Below are 19,285 nucleotides of genomic sequence, written 5' to 3' on the forward strand. Positions count from 1 at the left end.
AATGTGACTAAACCCTGTCTAACATACACTTGATAAAGTATTAGCATGCATGACAAGTCACGTGAGGGACACGTGGGTGATCAGAAAAATTGAAGAACCTTTTGTGCTAGGCGCGCCATCATTACGTCATGGCGCAAACTGTCCGGATTAATTGTCGTACACATCATTGTCTTTATTCAATTATACGATCAGCTTTGTAACTATCGTTCTAGTTAATGTGTTTGGAACAAATTTAAAGCTAGGACTTAATCCTAATTGATCTTCACGCGTTTCATGTTATTTTGTGGACCAGCAACAAAAGTTGTAGTTTTTAATATATTGTGGTCAGTCGTTGGTCTCATGTCCATGGACGAGAACAATAATGCGGGGTGTAAGAGTACGGTTTTGGTTTAATGTTGTACTCTGTGCCACAAAATGTCGCATAAAACTACTCCCAAGTATTCTTCATACTTTTCAGCAAAGTGTACCAATCCATTAATACATCTGTAATATTAACATCATGAAAATCGTAATTCATCGAATCGCCAGCACCTCAACAATATTAATAACTGAACCAGAACTCGAAATTTACAGTCAGTTCGTGAGCATGTTTCATCCGCATTACTCTGGGCTTCTCTAACTAGACTCTTAACCGTGACCTTCTATGCCAGTTTAATGATAGCTCAATCATTAGAAAACGCCAAGCCTTTAGAAAATTATCTATATAATTATATAGTAACGTGTATTCCATATAATTATGTCATGTGTTATAATTATATATATGGTATTAATGAATTGATTTATACTAAGGCTATAGTACTAAATAATACATGGAGTAATGTTTGTATGTAGTTATAATAATAAAGTTATGGTGAAGTTTGTATATAAACCATAAAGAACTCTATAAAGATGAAGCTTCTGGAAACTTGTGTCATATAAAAAATTATATGGGAGAGTCAAATTGTATGTCTTTCCAGATGTTAACTCCATTAAATGGACGAATACCACTGATGGGTGGTTAATAACAGGGTTGTTGCTACAGCAAGTGGTCATTATAGCCTTAATCCTTGCAGTTTCTTTATTCACACCTGACCACAAATGATTTCAAGGGGTTTAAACCTGGACAATTAGAAGAGGTTAAGTAATAAAATAGGTTTTTATAGACGGACGAAGAATGAAGTGGTCAGTGGATTTATGATTGGCAGGTGTGTTGTCATTGTATTTATTGGATTAAGGACAAATAATGAGACGAAATGTTTGCGATACATAAGATTATTTTACATATTTATATCCCTGGGGTAAATGAAGTATGGGTACAGGAGAGAGAGAGAGAGAGAGAGAGAGAGAGAGAGATAGTCATTTGGGGACTAATATATGGTTCAATTTTATTTCAATAATTTCCTTTAGCAGTGGAAAGAAACTAGTGGCACTGGAGAACATCGACGAGGTTGGACAGGAAACCCTTGTCCTTGTCACGTTCAAGCGAAAAAATGCAAGGAGCAACAAAATCTAATTTAGTGAAATAAGAAACTTATCGAACTAAAAGAACATACTAATTCACCATTTGATTCGGAAGAACACATGTGAGAGATGTTAATCACTATAAAACGAACGAAAACGTGTGGATGTGTGATTGAGAGAACAGGCCATTGAAGAAGGAAAATGGGATATTCAAGGGTATCCTCATTCCTTAAGATCACAACACGTGACCGTAGAACTCAAAACGCAGCAGATTATGTTACATTTAGTCCTTTAAGTGCCTTTCAGTGGCCATTCATGGTGTCTAAAATTTCATTTTTGAACACTTCTGTCAGTATTCATTTCTGTTATCAGAAACAGTTAAGAAAATCAACAACCTTTTTATTCTATAGAATAAAGAACTTTAGTGCTATTGAAACCTCTAACCCTCTAATTTTTAGTTATTTCTTCCCAGAAGAGCACTTCTAATTTATTTGGGAGGTGGGTATGTTATTGGATTATAGTTACTTTATATAGTGAATGAAATAATAAAGTCTACTGAAAGTTTTATTTGTCAAAATCAAAAAAACAATAATAGAAAGATATTTTTCCAGTGATAGCAAGTCTAGCCAAGACTAAGTTAGCTGTTCTTCAGGCTGTAACGATCTCTTTAATGGGTAAAAATTAACAACATTCCAATTTCATGAAACATAAGGGTTAATTCTCCAGACATTTTATCATTTGCATATTGCAAGCAAGTTTCGATTCGTGTCTGTCACTTTTAAAACTAGGTCACGTCTGTTTGATGTATCGTCTGCTCTACGTCTATAATCAAAGTTCATTGGGTTTCGATACAGATTTACTGCACGCCAGATGTCCAGTGAACATGTGACCTTGTCGTCGTCTGCTTACATTTTCTCCGTCCTGTTTTGATGCTGTCTTAAACTTTATCTTTTCTTCATTACCAATATCTTAATCACTTATCCAAATACTTCTTCTTTTGTTATCGCGTGCTGTGATCACACTCTCCGTTATCGACTTACTGACTGCCAATCATCCATTTGACCCAAAACATGACCTCAACATCATCCAATCGAATCGTTGATGACGTCATTTATCCGCCCATTTAGCGGTTGTTCAGCCTTTGTCGGTGGTTAATGTGTAAAAATAGATTGACACGGGAGAGCGTTTCAATGGATAGCGACCGGCCAGTATTTACTATGTTATTATTATGTAGATATATGTCACATAGTCTAGGATATGTGCATTGAGGACACTGGAAAAGGTAGGTAGACTAGAAGCTCTAGTATTTGTGGATTTATAACTGGATTTCAAGACCGAAGCCTTAATTATGTGGTGCTTATTGAATGTGCTTCTTGTCTGTTATGTGGCCTCTGCAAACACGCGAATAGTCTTCGACTAGCAACGTTTCGTCTGGGACTACAGTATGAAACGATGGATGCATGCTGTACACTGCCAGCTGTATGGAATGTTTCTCGTTGAATTATTCCTTCGTTGTCAGCCTTTGTATTGGCTTAATCGGGACTTAAATGGCCCCATTTAACTTGCATTGGGAGGATTATTATAGTCAGCATAATCGATCGATCACTCAGCATGTTCCGACATATACTGGTGTCGATGTGGTCGTAGACCTGAGTCTAGGGACATGTTTTAGTAGATTATACAGTGTTACGAGTATTAGTGTTACATATGATGTTGGACATTATGTATGTAAATGTGTGGATATTGATTGACATCATATTATCTACGTGTATATATTCCACAATACCCTACAGGGAGTCGGAATGTAAAGTAATCATAAAACATCCTGATCGATATTTAATAATGTGCCAGACCTATGTAATGAATTAAAATAAATATCTGTCATAAGTCACCTAATCATGGTGTAGACATTTATTTATTCCGCCCGTTGAGTGATGCATTACATGAAAGATCCTAAAATTTGGTTGTAAATCATAACGTTAAGATCGATATTTAATAATTGTCTAGACCAACGCAGTGAATTAAAATGAATAACGTACGTATATCTCTCATGAAATTACAGCAATAAGTCATTCTGTATTATACATTTATTTAGTCCGCCCGTAGAACGGCGATATCGTGTTCGGCAGAAAAGTTACCCAAAATAAGAACTTATTTACTAATTTGTCAGACCAGTGTGTTAAAATGAATAACATTTCTCTACTAAAATTTGCCATTTACATGTATTAGTGTTCCACTTTTTCCTGTAGTAGACATTTATTCCCTATGCAAAGACGATGCCATGTTCTACACGGATGTTCCTTGGGTAATCCGGATAGCTGGATGCATTTGTAAATACTGTATACTAACAATTCTTCAATTGATAGCCCCATGGTGTCGACATTGCAAGGATGTCGGTGCTAATTTGAATTCCATGTTTACAAATGTATAATCCCAGGCGCATTGAAACTTTCTGAATGCACAAAGAAAGCCCGACGCCTCAAAGCGTCTTTCCTGCGATAGTACATGTACAAGCCTTAGGTACATACATGTACAAGCCTGAGGTACATACATGTACATGTATCAACTAAGTGCAGATGTGATGTGCTTTGGTATTCTTTAGTGCCTGAAGAATTTGCAGACGGTACTAGTTTGTGTTGGTGCTGAGCGATACCGAACTCACCATATACATTAATACATTGTTTGCTCCACTGTGTATAGTACACAGACCAGCGTTGGGTTTTCAAGAACATTTGTATGAAGTCGGCATCGTCATTATCAGGATGTTATTGATTGTGACCATGTATAGAATTGCTGTGAATGACTGCGGTCAATGTGTTTTAGGAGTTCCCCGTGCAGGAAATAGAATAATTATTGATTCTCAATGTAAATTTGCCAGCTTTGTCTAAAATATAAAAAGAGAGTTTATTGATTGTGACTCAAACATATAATCATACATTCACAAAGTTTAAAATTTCCTGTGTTTAAAAAATTCTAGATACCAAAATCTGTCACTTTATCTGCATGGAAAGTGTACCGAACAGGGATTGGGTTTTGTGTTAGGTATTGACGTTTGTCGATAGATTCTGAAATCGCTCAAACCAAAACAAGACGGGGAACCTTGCGGTATGAAACCACATAGAAGCTAATCTTGAGATACCGATCAAAACTAGTGCACCAGTAAGCTGTAGGTAGTGTCGATTCGTCATGCACGGTAGGCGTTCTCTTTCTAGACCATCTGATAACACTTCTCGCATAATGAACAAAATTCTGTTGTACATTTGTATAGAAGACGATACTTGCAACGAACGGGATGTTGACTTTCGTTTTATGAATATTTCAAAAGACAAGATCACAAAGTAAATAGTTCGTTGATGTGTTAAAGGAGGACTCGGTGATAGGGTAACCATCTCCAATGTTTTTAAATTGATGGATAACCCAAAGAGTATAATGTTCTTACCGTTCTGTTCAAATATTGAGAAGATTCGTCGTTCTGTTTTGAATAATTTAACGTTAATATTGAATATCGTCATCCCAGACAATACTTTTGTACATGTATCCCATTTGTTTACGTCAGTAACTAATGAAAGGGGTTGCTTGCATCCGGCAAAGTGCTTCTTATATTCTGGCGTTTTTAGACATATGTTTGGTAATTCGCGATTGTATTCGGTTCGTGTCTCTTTGACTGAAAAGGGAACTGCGGTGGCTCAGTGAGTAAGATGCTGGCTCGCCGCCGGTGTTGACCCTACGCGTTCCCTTCGTCAGTGGAGCAGGACGGAGGTCCTACCAAGGACAATTGTCTAGTCGTTCAGATGGGAATAAAAACCGAGGTGCCGTGTATACGTAAAAGAACCGTAGTTGGAATTAGATAGTAAGAGTAGGCCGTAGCCCCGCTGCAATATTCTCCTCATAGCAGACTGCATGGCGTATACCCGTCTTCATTAGACCAGTACGTGCAGAAAAGTAGAGAGAGAGAGAGAGAGAGAAACGGGGCTTAACGTCCACTCGACACAAACTAGGTTATTTCGGGACTAACATATGGTTTTTTAATTTTATTTCAATAATTCGCTTGCGCGTAGGGGTCTTTAGCAGTGGGAGGAAACCGGAGGACCCGGAGAAAACCCACGAGGTTGGACAGGCGACCCTACTCCTTGTCACGTACAACCGGGGGCAGAAAAGTAGAACGTTAAACCCCATTTAACATTTGTAACTGTAAATCACACAAATACAGCTATACCTGGCTGCAAGAATGTATTTACTTGTACATGCTTGTCTCCCAGAGACTGTATTTCTAGAACTAGTGATATAATCAATACTGTCAATATCTGTACAGGTGCAAACGTATCACCACTCATGCATATTTTTTTTTTATTTTAATGAAAAAGTCCACGAGGTTCGTGTCTCACCAGATTTCTAGTAGGCTAGTTTGGAATTTTGTGTCAAGCGCGAGAATGCCAGACTCAAAGGATCCCTTTAACTCAGTTCGAAATGGTTATCATTTTGTGTTAAATTTAACCTGAAAATGATGGACACAATTTGTAGTTAAGTCTTTGCTCGATTCTGTGTTAAAACCCATGATAAATATGTGACATTCTCTGATTTTATAGACCAGATAAGACCAGTGCTATGGGTTATCTTGGAGGATTATGTGCATTCTCACAACTATAATTCGATCGACTGATCGACTATTTAAACACGAAAGTATTATTTTTGTAATGACCTAGACATGTAGAACGTTATATGTAAACGATAGATGCCAGTACGAATGTCCGGTGATGCAGAAAATTAAAACGTGAGCAACCCCACTTCATTTCATTTAAGAAAATGACTTTTTACTAAAACAATCCAGATTTAAAATATGGTGTTGATTACCCCATTTAAAGTAAGTTTAAAAGGAAAACCAATCTAAAAATGTATCGTAGCTCACAGCAATTTTACGGTGAAGTGCCCATTGAGTGAGATCTGAAATCCCACGTAGATCTATAGTGTTATTATGTAGCTTTTAATAGAAATTTACAACAAACATAGGTCGATTACACGGACAGTTTAATGTCTGTTAGGTCGATCCACGTTCTGGGACGGAATTTAGAATGTCGCACCACTTAGGTGTTCTCCTGGAACTGTTATTAGGCTTTACAAGTAGTATAACAGACAATCATTATTCTCCTTATTATGCGTTAGAATATAATGGCGAACTTTAAGAATGGAATTAAGTCGTCGTATATTGAAGTAACAAAGCTTCCCACGATCGCTAAATGTAGGTTAACAGAACTCGGTTGTTTGGCAATGGAACCTCTCTATTAAAACATGGAGCAATTTAACCTGTTAATTTGTCAATAGAATAGGAATGTGGAGTTATTGTAAAACCAAGTACAAAACGGTCGACTTGGAATTCGTAACATTTAGCCTGTAATTGCTACCAGGAATAGAAAGTTTAGGATTTTGTTTTTCTACATTTGAGAAATGTCACTATTTGATAAACCGCCTTCGTTGTTCTCAAATGAATAATAGTTTTAAGAATTTCAGCTTAAACTTCGAACACCGATGTCCTTCACAAAACAATATATGATATGCTTACACTTTCTATAGTACTAGCCGATAACACCTTTGATTTTTTTTTAGGAGAAAGTTGTTCACTTGAATTTAAATAGCCAATATTATCGCGTCATTTAGCATTTATATCGGATTAGTGTGTTGCACGTGGTAGAGGATGATGTCTTTCTAGAACACCAGATGCTTCTTTCTCATTATTAATGAATGCATTATTAATGTGTTAATGAATGCATCAAGAAATTAATTCAAAAGATATTTTAGGCGTTCATTTATCATTTCTAAAATCTTTAGCCGGACGTTCCGCGGTAAACATGACACTGACTCAGTAACCAGGATGTCTTGATGCTGGCGGATAAGATTCCTATCTCTGGATTTTCTAGCCTGCTTACCACTGGTGCAAGGCGTGGGGGTGATATAGTCATTCGGATGGATGGATAAACCGAGATACTGTGTACACCCTTGGCAGCACCTGGCAAATAGAAATCGAAATAAAAACTTGGTCGTAGCGTTGTCTTTAAATAAGAGTAGGTTTTAGCGCTGCTATCTAGGCAATATGTTCCCTCACACTTAACTTATGCCCGTCTTCGTTAGACTTGATGGTGTAGAGAAGTATGGTCACTGGCATGGGAATATATAGATCGCAGTAGTTTTGAATAAATAATTATATCCAAAATATTCCATGCATTTGATAATAAATGAAACAAAATCACAGGGTTCATGTTTAATAGGCGCCCAATTTTTCTTCATTCGCCTTTGTGTCACCATTAGCGACAGATGTATAGAAACTGCATCTGATATCTGATAGATAATGATGAAATACAACCTTGAGACGTATTTGAAATAGGTCTACATATTATATTTTATGAAGACTCTACTGATCTTTTAACTATCTTTACAAAATGTCATCAGGTGCATGCCAAGTCGTCTGAAACATGTTTTTTTCTCTCTCTTTAACGAGATGATTAATATTCGTTGAGATTCTGCGATGTCTGTTAGGTTAGTTGTGTCGTTTGATAAATTTATACAAAGATCTGAAAACGTCAGCAGGTGATTGTTGGCCTAAAATGTGATATCTTTTCATTGGCTAGAAGAGAGTCCAGGTCAGGTCAGGTCATGCCAATTAATTATAAGATTCTTAAAATTGGTGTAGATCCATTATAACAAGATAAAAACGCAAAACAACTTTCAATTTTTATAAGAGGCTCTTTGTTCTTACGATATAATTATGAAATTACAGCATTTAGTCACATATAGAAAGGTTAGGGTGCACCAGAAGCACAAACACGTCAACCATATAAAACACGGACATTGTAAGATATCATATAAGTCAAGTTAACGTTTCTGGTGGACGTCAGTAAATAACGACTCGAACCTACATGTAGGCAATTAATATAATGCGACATAAATCCACCCTCAGGAGATTCCATTTACTTTTATTAAATGTATCGTGCTCTGAATATATTTATGATTTTATGATAATATTTATAGGTTGGTAACATCTGTTCTGTTTAAAGGAATGTTATAACATTTATTTATCAACATAATATTGTGGTCTTTTATACATCAAAAGCGCTAATGTATGTTGATGCGAATATTGTTTCGTAGATGTTCTTTGCGTCCTAGACCACAAGAAACTCACTAAAAAGCCAAATGCCCTTCAAATTGACAGTATGTTTAATAACTATCTAGTGTTTTCTTTTATTTTAAAACATACGCTCTATTTAGTTAGGCAAGGTGGTGTTTGGCCCCCGGTGCCCCCACCCATCTTCTGCCCGGGCCCGCCCTTGTTATCATTAAATACCGTACTTGTGTGTAGGTCTGTTTATAATTTACATAAAATATCAAATACAAATAGTTGAAATAGTTTGGAATGTGATATTAAAGCGATAAGCAATATGGCCCCCTCTTTAAATATACATTGTCATCAAAATACATTTATCGATAACATCGCTATAATTCTACGTTCTCACTGAAATTCCATGTGCATGAAATAACCTCGGCAATTACCATTTACGTGCTGATTTCAAATTAAGATCATTATAGAATCAACAGATATACATGAAACAAACATACATACATGTACATAATTATACAGAGATTCAACACTTACAAAGACACGAACCAATTATATATAATGCGGGTTTTTTTTTGCATTGCCTTTGATACAATGTAATGTGTTCTCATTTTCCCAGCGTGTTACTCGCTTTAAACTCTGTTATTATCACGATATAGATTATGATAGGTGCATGTATAAACATTTAAATACTATAAAAATATCATGTGGTCAATCCTAATGGGTAATCAAATACAAAATTCTACAAAGAGCCGTTACCATAATAACAATCTTGTCGCAGGGTTCAAATTTTGTAAGGATATTCAAATTGAGCGTTTTATACATTTTAGGATTAATGAAATGGGCTTAACTTCCTAATTTACTGCACCAAACGCCATGCAATGTGATATGCGGGAAATTTGGCCCGCGCAGCAACTGTCCAGAGCTCATTTACATGCACACCAGAGTGTTCACAGTACCTCGGTTTTCGTTCCATTCGGACGACTAGACACTGTTCCTTGTCATCCGCCATTGACAAGCGGACACCGCGCTTGAAAACCCCAAGCAACTTTCGCTGCTCAAATCCTGGTTTGTGACATACTTTTAGCACATTTATATTTGGTTCGATTTAATGGATTAAACAGACCACCTACCATACTGTCTATTATATTATCTTGTGATGATAGTCGTTTCAGCACCTTTTATTTATCTGATCATATCAGCCTAGGGACCAATGCCACATTCCACATTTTCTACAGTTTAAAAATAAGATCGTATATATAGATAAGCTAACGGTATATATGATACATAAACACGAACATGTGCAAGTCAAGATGAATCTCAATTTAATATAAATATATGCCCTACAGGTGTGCATGTACTTTTGGCATGGTTTAACGACTTAAGGACTTCGGTTATATATTTAGTCTTAAAGGAGCTAAATCTCTATTCTTTGGAACCTAAAATGGGTCGAAAGGCAGATAGTAATGTATGTAAACTGATTTACGTTCAATTAATTTTATTTGTATTGTTATTTTTTTATTGTTATTTTTCTTATTAGTTATGTTCGGTGAAATACGTGAGCAGTTTAAATTGAATGGCAGTCGTTTGTCCCTGGGTAGCCCAGTATGCACCAGGAGAACGGTTTGACATTTAACTTCCTCAAGTGTCGTTTTTCCTTATTTATCAATGCCCCTAATTACAAATGGCACTCGGGACCATAGAGAAAACGACACCGCATACTGATTTTAAAATGTCCATTGTGTACTAATTATTGGACATCAGGAGAATATATTTTCAATTTATAGACTGGAATGGACCAATATTACATTCTAATTCTTTTTTTTAATGTCTAAGATTATGGATAATGTTGCGTTGGGAATTTAGCTACTTTAAGTCTATATACCATTCTTATACAAGTGGTTAAAATACACCGGATGTGTATAAATTAGATTTTTTTCCTGCCAATGTGGTATTTGTTATGTATGTATGACAGAAAATTCCGACGAAATAATCCAAAGCGAATACAAAATTGACAACGTATGCATGTATTTACATAACATTCATGCTTCATGAGATATGAGAATGCTCATACCGAAGACAGTTTTACATTTTCAGATACATATCTACATATCTGATGGTTTCGTAAGGATGTTATTCAAACCAAAGTTGTTAGGAATGACGTTTTGTTGGCATTCATGATCAGATCGCACATTAGAAAGACATTTCGGAATCCATCACGCCACAAACCATATTGATTTAGTTATCGTTCTCTTGTTGTTTGCTTGCGCAATTAAACGTACGTGTAATTGAAAATTGCGCTTAAAGGTAACAGTAGCTGGACAGTGAAAACGAAAGAACATATTAAGTATCAGTTTGTTTTATGTGCCTTGATTATTGACAATTTTTATTAACTTTCGCAATCAGATGAAATAGTACTGTTCCATGTCAACGGTTGTATATTTATTCAAACGAGCAAGGCGCCGTGTTGGCTCAATAAGTAAGATGCTGGCTCGCTAACCACGGGGTCTCATTAAGTTCACACTTGGTGTTGGCCCCGTAAGGACTTGACAAGGAAAGTGTCTATACGTTTGGATGGGACGCACAACCCGGTCTCGCGTACACATTGACGTACACGTAAAATAACCATTGACAGAATTCGCAAAAAAAGTAGGTCGTAACGCTGCTGCCCTGTCAAAATTTCCCACATAGCACACTGCATGGCATATGTCCGTCTTTATTAGCCCAATGTGTGCAGAGAAGTAAACCCTATTTCACTTCATTTCGAATGAGAAATAAACCATTTATAAAACGTACGTATAGTGTATCAATATTGATGATGTTGTCGAGTTCGGGTATAACACAACATTAATCTCCGGTTACATCATGTTTTCTGATTCCAAGTCTGTGATTCAGTTAATAATGTATCATTTTCAATTCAAACCACGCCGATACGTGCAGTTCATGTGTTGTCTGGTCCATTTGTTTGTGAATCAATTTACGTATGCGAGTAACTCACTTTATACTCGCTCACCGAGGAAATTTCCTAGTCAACTTGTTCTGTCTTCCATTTCGACTACCAATTTTATTTTTCATCGATTTTCCCTAGTTCTTATCAATAGTCTTTACTTTCAGATACATGGACTAGTCGGCGAGGTCAGCGCGTGGAGATCACGAGGGTTTCTACAATACTGGAAGCCCGACCCTCTTACATTGCTGGGACTGAATGGAATCCGTAGAGATCAGAGAACCCCCTGACGACGCCGTGGAGTCCTTCATTGACAAGTGTTATTGTTTGAATATCTAGTGATTGGATTAAAACGTAGAACATATCGTCGCTTCTAAACAAGACATTAACAGTGTTATATGTAATAAGTTATATACACCTCCGTGACTGTGGATTAATGCGCCGTGTGTCTATTTAGAGAAATCGTTTTCAGAGTGTGTGTTGGGATTTATTCGTTAGCTTGACGGTGCTATCACTTCGCCGATCTGTTCTCATCATGGCGCAAAGTCTATTACAAAATAAGCGGTTCTTCTGCCGTGAGTGGTCTTTTAGCAAAATTCAACATTGCTTGGAACATCGTCCGGAATCCAAGACATGCGGGGCCCTTATCATGGGAGGACCTGGTTGTGGAAAAACGGCGTTAGGATGTGAATTAGTCTGGCCGACGACGACAACCGGTAAACAGTGTGCGCTACACAAACGATTAATCGCTTATCATTTCTGTCAGGCTCATGACATTGATACCCTTTCACTGGTGGATTTCATATCAGGATTAATTGATCAGCTGTCGAAATCTGAACTGATTTTAGGTTACCGAGAAAAATTAAGAGATCCTGCGATTAGAAAATATCTGAACCAGGTTGAGATTGATAAGAATCCGGACGAAGCTTTTAAACAGGCCGTGCTTAGTCCACTATTGTCCATCGACCCTCCTAAAGACACCCTTTTTATGCTAATTGATTCTATAGACGAATCGTATTTAAATACCACAAGTGATAAATCGGGAATAAGTCGCAACATTGCCGAACTGTTGGCTAATCATCACCCAATGGTACCGCCGTGGCTGCTATTAGTCTGTTCGTCTCGAAAACAAAGTAAATCGGTTACTCGTATGTTTACCGGATTTAGAAAAATTAGTCTGGATGATTTGCGGAAGTCTCACATTGTACGTGACGTACAGCAATATATCTTATGTCGGCTAGATCAAGAAGAAGCGCTAAGACAACATCTTAGTCGCGAGACAGCGGAAATGTTGAACCAATTACATATTAAAAGTAACGGTTGTTTTCTCTATCTGGAAAAGGTTTTAGATGGAGTGGCCGATAATTTCATTATGCTGCGTGAAATTAGAGAAATACCAGGAACTTTAAACGGCCTCTATTTGTGGCTGTGTCAACGACTCTTTGTGAAAAAACAATTCGAAAAAATTCAACCGATTTTAAACACCATCTTAGCCGCTCGTAGACCCCTATCAGTATCGCAATTATACTCTTGTAGTCGCAGTCTTAATATCACTTTGACTTTCGAGGAATTCGACAGACGAATGAAATTAATGTCAAAAATTCTAATAGACGGCGACAGTGGGAATAAAATTCTGTTTCATCATAGTTTCGCCGAGTGGTTGCTAGATGTAAAACATTGTACTCAAAAATATCTTTGTAATGCAACTCAAGGTCATGGGATGTTGGCAATGTCTGCCACATTGCAGGCATCTCAGCTTTCGGCACCGGAAATACAAGACTTTGCTTTCCATCTGTTAAAGACTAACGCACAAAGCCCAATTCATAATCACAATTTGATTCATTGGCTAATGTTGTCGGGAGCAGACGTGGAATCTAGTCTATCCTCCGGGGTTCCCAAGGATCAAAAGGTCGTTAAAATGCTTCTTGATGCAGGAGCTAGAATGCCCACTAATGATCTTAACACAAGTACTCTGTCAGTGGAAGAGGATAAAGATGACACGGGGTCTTCTATAGAAGAAATCGATATCCCAGTTGATCAGATTGATGGAAATGGAAGAACCCTTCTCCATACAGCTTCGCATCAGGGTAATCTTAACCTAGTTAAACTGTTACTGGTTAAAGGTGCTTGTGTAGAAGCTGTAGACAAAACTGGTCAAACGGCGCTCAATCTAGCAGCTCGTCAAGGCTTTGAGGAGATTGTCGATCTATTACTGAAAGCCGAAGCGGACGTGAATCACGCAGATAATGATGGGTGGACTGCTCTTAGGTCAACAGCTTGGGGAGGACACACTTCCGTCGTTTCTATTCTCCTAGAAGCTGGGGCCATGGTTGACCATGCAGATAGTGATCAAAGAACAGCTCTTAGGGCTGCTGCGTGGGGAGGACACGAGGAGATAGTCACTCAGCTTCTGAGACACGGTGCGGATGTGAACAAAGCTGACAATGAAGGACGCACCGCATTGATAGCCGCTGCATATATGGGACATGTTGAAATTGTAGAACATTTATTGGATTATAAAGCAGATATTAACCACGAGGACTGCGATGGTCGAACTGCTCTGTCCGTTGCAGCTTTATGCATACCTGCTAGTGAAGGTCACGCAAAGGTTGTTGGTCTTCTCCTTGAACGGGGAGCAGAAGTTGATCACCGAGATCATGATGGTATGACCCCTCTGTTGGTAGCAGCGTATGAGGGACATCATGAAGTTTGTGAACTTTTGTTAGAGTGGGACGCGGACGTAGATCATTGTGATAATAACAGCAGAACTCCCCTGTGGGCCGCAACGTCCATGGGTCACGAGAAAGTAGTTGGCCAACTGTTGTTTTGGGGTACCGCTGTGGATCATATTGACGGGGAAGGGAGAAGTGTTCTGTGTGTAGCGGCTGCCCAGGGAAATGCAGCAGTAGTGACTTTACTGTTAGACCGTGGATTAGATGAAATGCATAGAGACAATGGCGGATGGACGCCATTACATATGGCGGCCTATGAAGGACACTTTGAGGTAAGTCTATGATTTCTTATTACGTTTAATATAAACTATTTTATTAACATTTATCATAGAATATTTACCATAGATGTAATTCACAAATACGTTAATTCACAATTAAATACCATTATTCACAATCAAATCCCAAACTTCTCAATCAAATCCCAAACTTCTCAATCGAATACCATCAAATGCCAAAATTGTCAATCAGATGCCCACTATCATGCCCACAATTAAATGCCATAATTCACAATCAAATACCATAATTCACAATCGAAACCCGTAAACATGTACATGTATGCGTCATCGGCCATGTATATAAATAAATCATAACTGAGATATATACATGTACATGTATCTACTTTAACTCACACGTTGAAACGGGGAAAATTATATTATAAACTATTCTTTCTCTAGCATTAACAGCTCTGCATCACACACATTATCCCAGTTACATCTTCTAAGTTCTAACTTTATCTTTAGTTCACATCTATTTTTAGATAAGCCATGCTGCTTTTTTTACATCAATAATCTTTAATGTGATTGAATCAGCAAAGAATAACATTAAACAATAACAATCAATAAAATGTTGACTCATCCATTTGAATAATACATTAGACCCGTTGATAACAATACGCGTAGCTTCCGTTTAACACAAAAAGATCCCACGACTCAACTCACATGAACCTAAAGCCCGAAAAACACAAGAGGCGTATTAGATGTACACTAGGTCATAAATGCAGTTTAGGGACAATTTGTTTAAGTGTTACTTTGCGTTTATCCAGTAATTAGCGCATTCCATTTGGTGCAAAATTCTATTGTAACTTGGATATATCCTAATGCTCCATATTAAAGATTTGTATTTTATTTTGACCACATCCTAATGCATAGGTACAAAAGTTGGATTGAGTGGCCACTGTAAATTGTGTTTTGATAACATCGTTTTACCTGTTCGTCCGAAAAAAGCTCAACCGTACATTCCTGTAAGGTTGTGTTTTCATAGATCCAGGTGAACTTTATTTGTATCCACGTGTTCACAATTCCCAATACAGTTTGATAAATCTAAAAACCGCCGTGGGTTACTCCGAGAATTACTTCCACGATTTAAACAGCCTAACGAACAGAATATTATTTATCCGACCTGTTTTGTGGCTCACGTTGATTCGGAATAAGCAGTTAAGGATGTCTATTGACATGAATGATAATTTAGAATATGCATCTAAATTGTGTAACTATAAGTGCTGGTTGTATCAAATCGATTATTAGAAGACTGTGTATAAAGACAAAAACGCGGACATCCATGACCTCAAATGGTATTTTTTGTGTGACAGGCTTGAATTTTCAACCAAGAACAGTCCTCGCAGAAAAAAAACAATAGTAGTCTTCGTGCATCAAATAATTAACCGTAGTACTGCACGTAGGCAGCATATGATCGCGTGTTAAGGTCTCATTTGAGAGGAGAATTAAACTTGATAATATGATTGGTGAAAGCACTGATACTGGCATTTCTTCTTGTTGGATATAAACGTGTGGAGTGTATCCTGCCTAAAGATGGTATCAGTTTCTAAAAACAGTTCGCATTTATGTATTCCACTCGTACATGTATACTGCGGTTGTCTTCATTATCCCAGTCGGTGTAGAAAAGTGGGGCGTCGTTAAACCCCATTTCATTTCGTATATAGTAGTTCGATCCCTGTTTGGATGGCGCCATGTCAATGGTTATACCGGCATGTCTTTCCTCCTTGTATGAACGGAGGGGACGAATGGGTGTGCAGCGCGTAGTCGTTCCGATGGTACGAAAACCGAGGTCCAGTGTACATGCTGGGGTGGACGTACAAAATCCGTCGACAGTTGGAATTCAGTTGCTGTCCGGGCAAAAATTTTCTGTATGGCGTATACCCATCTAGGCCGTCTTCATTATTCCGGTAGGTGCAGAAAAAGAGGACGTTAAGACACATAGCATTCATTAATTCGTATAAAACGTCCACTTGCAATTATCAGACACCTTTGTAAATGTCAAACCCGTTTCAAAGTTGAAAATACTAAACGTTAATAGTATAAAAACACTTATTGATATTGACTTCTGTCAAATGCAATTATTGTGAATCTGGTTATGTTCTCAAGAGCTTTAGTATTTTTTGTCCAGACAAAGGCGTTTACATGTAAACATTTGACATGGCAAGATATATTTGACATGACAGGATACATATAATATACGTTTTGTATTTATTAAGAGAAAACATACTGTATATGTTCATTTAAAGTTTAGTTGGGTGTTATATGTTGAAAAATAAAAATAATGAAAAATATTTTGGATAAACCGTTTAATCATCTGAAGGATTACCTAAATATATATCACAATGAAGTAGCAATTAGTTGTAACTGATACAATGTACATGTATATTAATAATGAAATATCAGTTCGGTTTTCCTTTTTTTTTGTTGGAAAAGTCCCGTTTCTGAAGACAGGTGGTGCTGGGTTAGTTAAAGTCACAGTGATCAAACAATAAACAGAAATGTGATAATTTATTGTAATGACTGTTTTGTTTGGTGTATAAAAATATACTACATGAAGAACGAGCTTGCCTATACGATTAAAAAAGAATTATGTACTCCAGCATGTTGCGACTTTAATATTTAATATTTGAACACAAGTATGTACATTTATTAAAATTCGCGTGTTATCAGGGTGAGGAAACACTCGAAAACCCTAATAAATTTGATAGGCGGCCAATCACGGTCTGCATGGTTGACAAGCATATAATTCACAGCAAAAGGCTTTAAAATATTCCAGCTCGAAATGTTTAAATACATGGACTCCAATACGTGTATTTGGAAATTGCTAATAAAAATATCGGCGTCAGATCTCACGGGCTACCAATCGTGTTTTGCGTGCGTTAAGCATGGAGGTTTTTATCTATAGAAAGATTTAAAGAAAAATATTATTCTAAGCTTTTTGTTTATTATTAGAAATTTAATATAATATCACCATGTGTAAACTGTACATTCAGGAAAAGGTTAGCTGTTTTAAACTAGCTAATTGGAGTCACGTGACATTGTATATAAGTTGTCGCAGTAATATGACCTATGGACTGTAATATTTTACAACACTAGGATGCGTTTTAATGATTTTTTTTCTCTCCAACTAGATCAATATTATTCAACGTTAGTTTCCTGTAAAGGTCAAACATGGCGGCCAGAAAAAAATAACATCTGTTTTAAAACTGTTCTTTGTCCAGGCCTCCATCTATACGATATAAGTGCATTGTTAGTTTTCCCTTGGCATGGTATATGTATTAGGTAATTTAGTAAATATCTCCCAATGGGGACTATTTGTGTAGAATGCTGTGGATATCCGATTTACAATGTGTTATTATTAATTTGAACTTTTTTTTATCCACCCAGCTTTTGTCTCGTTGTGCAGTTTTACTGCATTGTTGATATGGAATGATGGAGATTTATTTATTAAAATGAAAATTAAATCTAAATAATACTGGATAACAATTAAATAATCACACCGAGTGGGCTTAACGGACATACATATCTCGAGTGGCTTGATTTAGATCTGTTTTGTTAGTTTTGTTTTAAACATTATTTGCATAAAAAAAGGACGGGACCCCCCGCCCCCTCACATACACACACACACCCTCTTAGGAATACACAGTACGATTATTATTATTAAAATATTAAGAATATCATAATAATAGAATGATCTATATTCCTAGGTTTAGATTATTCCTACCCAGATGTACATAGACTAATTGATATTGATTGGGTTGTTGGGCTGTTATCTCTAAAGTTACTGTATACACCAAGGTGTTGGCATTATGGAAATTTGGTTGTCATTATAATATATGTACATAGATAAGGAATGTGTTTAGGAAATATCATATTAGATATATATGTATCATGGTACCAAGTTTTGTCAGCTTCATTTTAGGCACAAACCACCATTTTATTTAGCTGTAACTATTCACATAGTGTTTATGCTGATATCACTTTTTATTTAGCTATAATCAGTGACTGGCGCGACTTCTCATTTAGCTATAATTAGTGACTATTCTCATGTTGTTTACGCTGATATCACTTTTGATTTAGCTACATGCACAGGTAGTGTCAATTATCATATTGTTCATGCTGATACCACTTCTCATTTAGCTATAATAATGTGACCGTTTTCATGTTGCTTATTTTGATACCACTCTTCATTTAGCTATAATAAGTGACTTTTTTCATGTTGTTTATGCTGATACCACTTTTAATTTACTAGTAGCTATATTGGTTATTCTCATGTCATTGATTCTGATACCACTTCTCATTTAGCTATAATTAGTGACTTTTTTATGTTGTTTATGCTGATACCATTTTTTTTTAATTTACTAGTAGCTATATTGGTTATTCTCATGTCATTGATTCTGATACCACTTCTCGTTTAGCGATAATAATGTGACCGTTCTCGTGTTGCTTATTTTGATACCACTCTTCATTTAGCTATAATAAGTGACTTTTTTCATGTTGTTTATGCTGATACCACTTTTAATTTACAAGTAGCTATAGTGACTATTCTCATGTTGTTGATTCTCATAGCACTTCTCATTTAGAAAGTTTATATGCATATTGCTAACATTGTGTATATAATAATGTATTTAAATTTCGTCTGCAATATCATTTAATATCTGTGTGGTACTTCACATTCTAATCTTCTATTGTTTCATGAAATACAATACAGCGTTTGATTGAAAACATTTCAAACTGTAACGTCAGACATATAATTAGAACTAAAACCAATTTCTAAAAAATATGA

At 36.7% G+C, this 19,285-nt stretch overlaps 1 protein-coding gene across 2 annotated transcripts in view; it reads left to right on the plus strand.

Moving 5' to 3' along the window:
- Positions 1 to 2,585: 2,585 nt before the first annotated feature.
- The window catches only part of LOC126829801 (ankyrin repeat domain-containing protein 50), a 54,788-nt gene continuing 38,088 nt past the window's right edge, over positions 2,586 to 19,285 (plus strand). The window contains exons 1-2 of one of the 2 annotated variants that reach the window (XM_050559929.2): positions 2,586 to 2,722; positions 11,660 to 14,496. In XM_050559929.2, the coding sequence (XP_050415886.1) occupies positions 12,028 to 14,496 (2,469 nt within the window). In that variant the 5' untranslated portion in view covers positions 2,586 to 2,722; positions 11,660 to 12,027. The remainder of the gene's footprint in view (positions 2,723 to 11,659; positions 14,497 to 19,285) is intronic. The other variant, XM_056102739.1, reaches the window with a different exon arrangement.

Source organism: Patella vulgata, chromosome 8, assembly GCF_932274485.2.
Source record: "Patella vulgata chromosome 8, xgPatVulg1.2, whole genome shotgun sequence".
NCBI classification, from domain to species: domain Eukaryota; kingdom Metazoa; phylum Mollusca; class Gastropoda; family Patellidae; genus Patella; species Patella vulgata.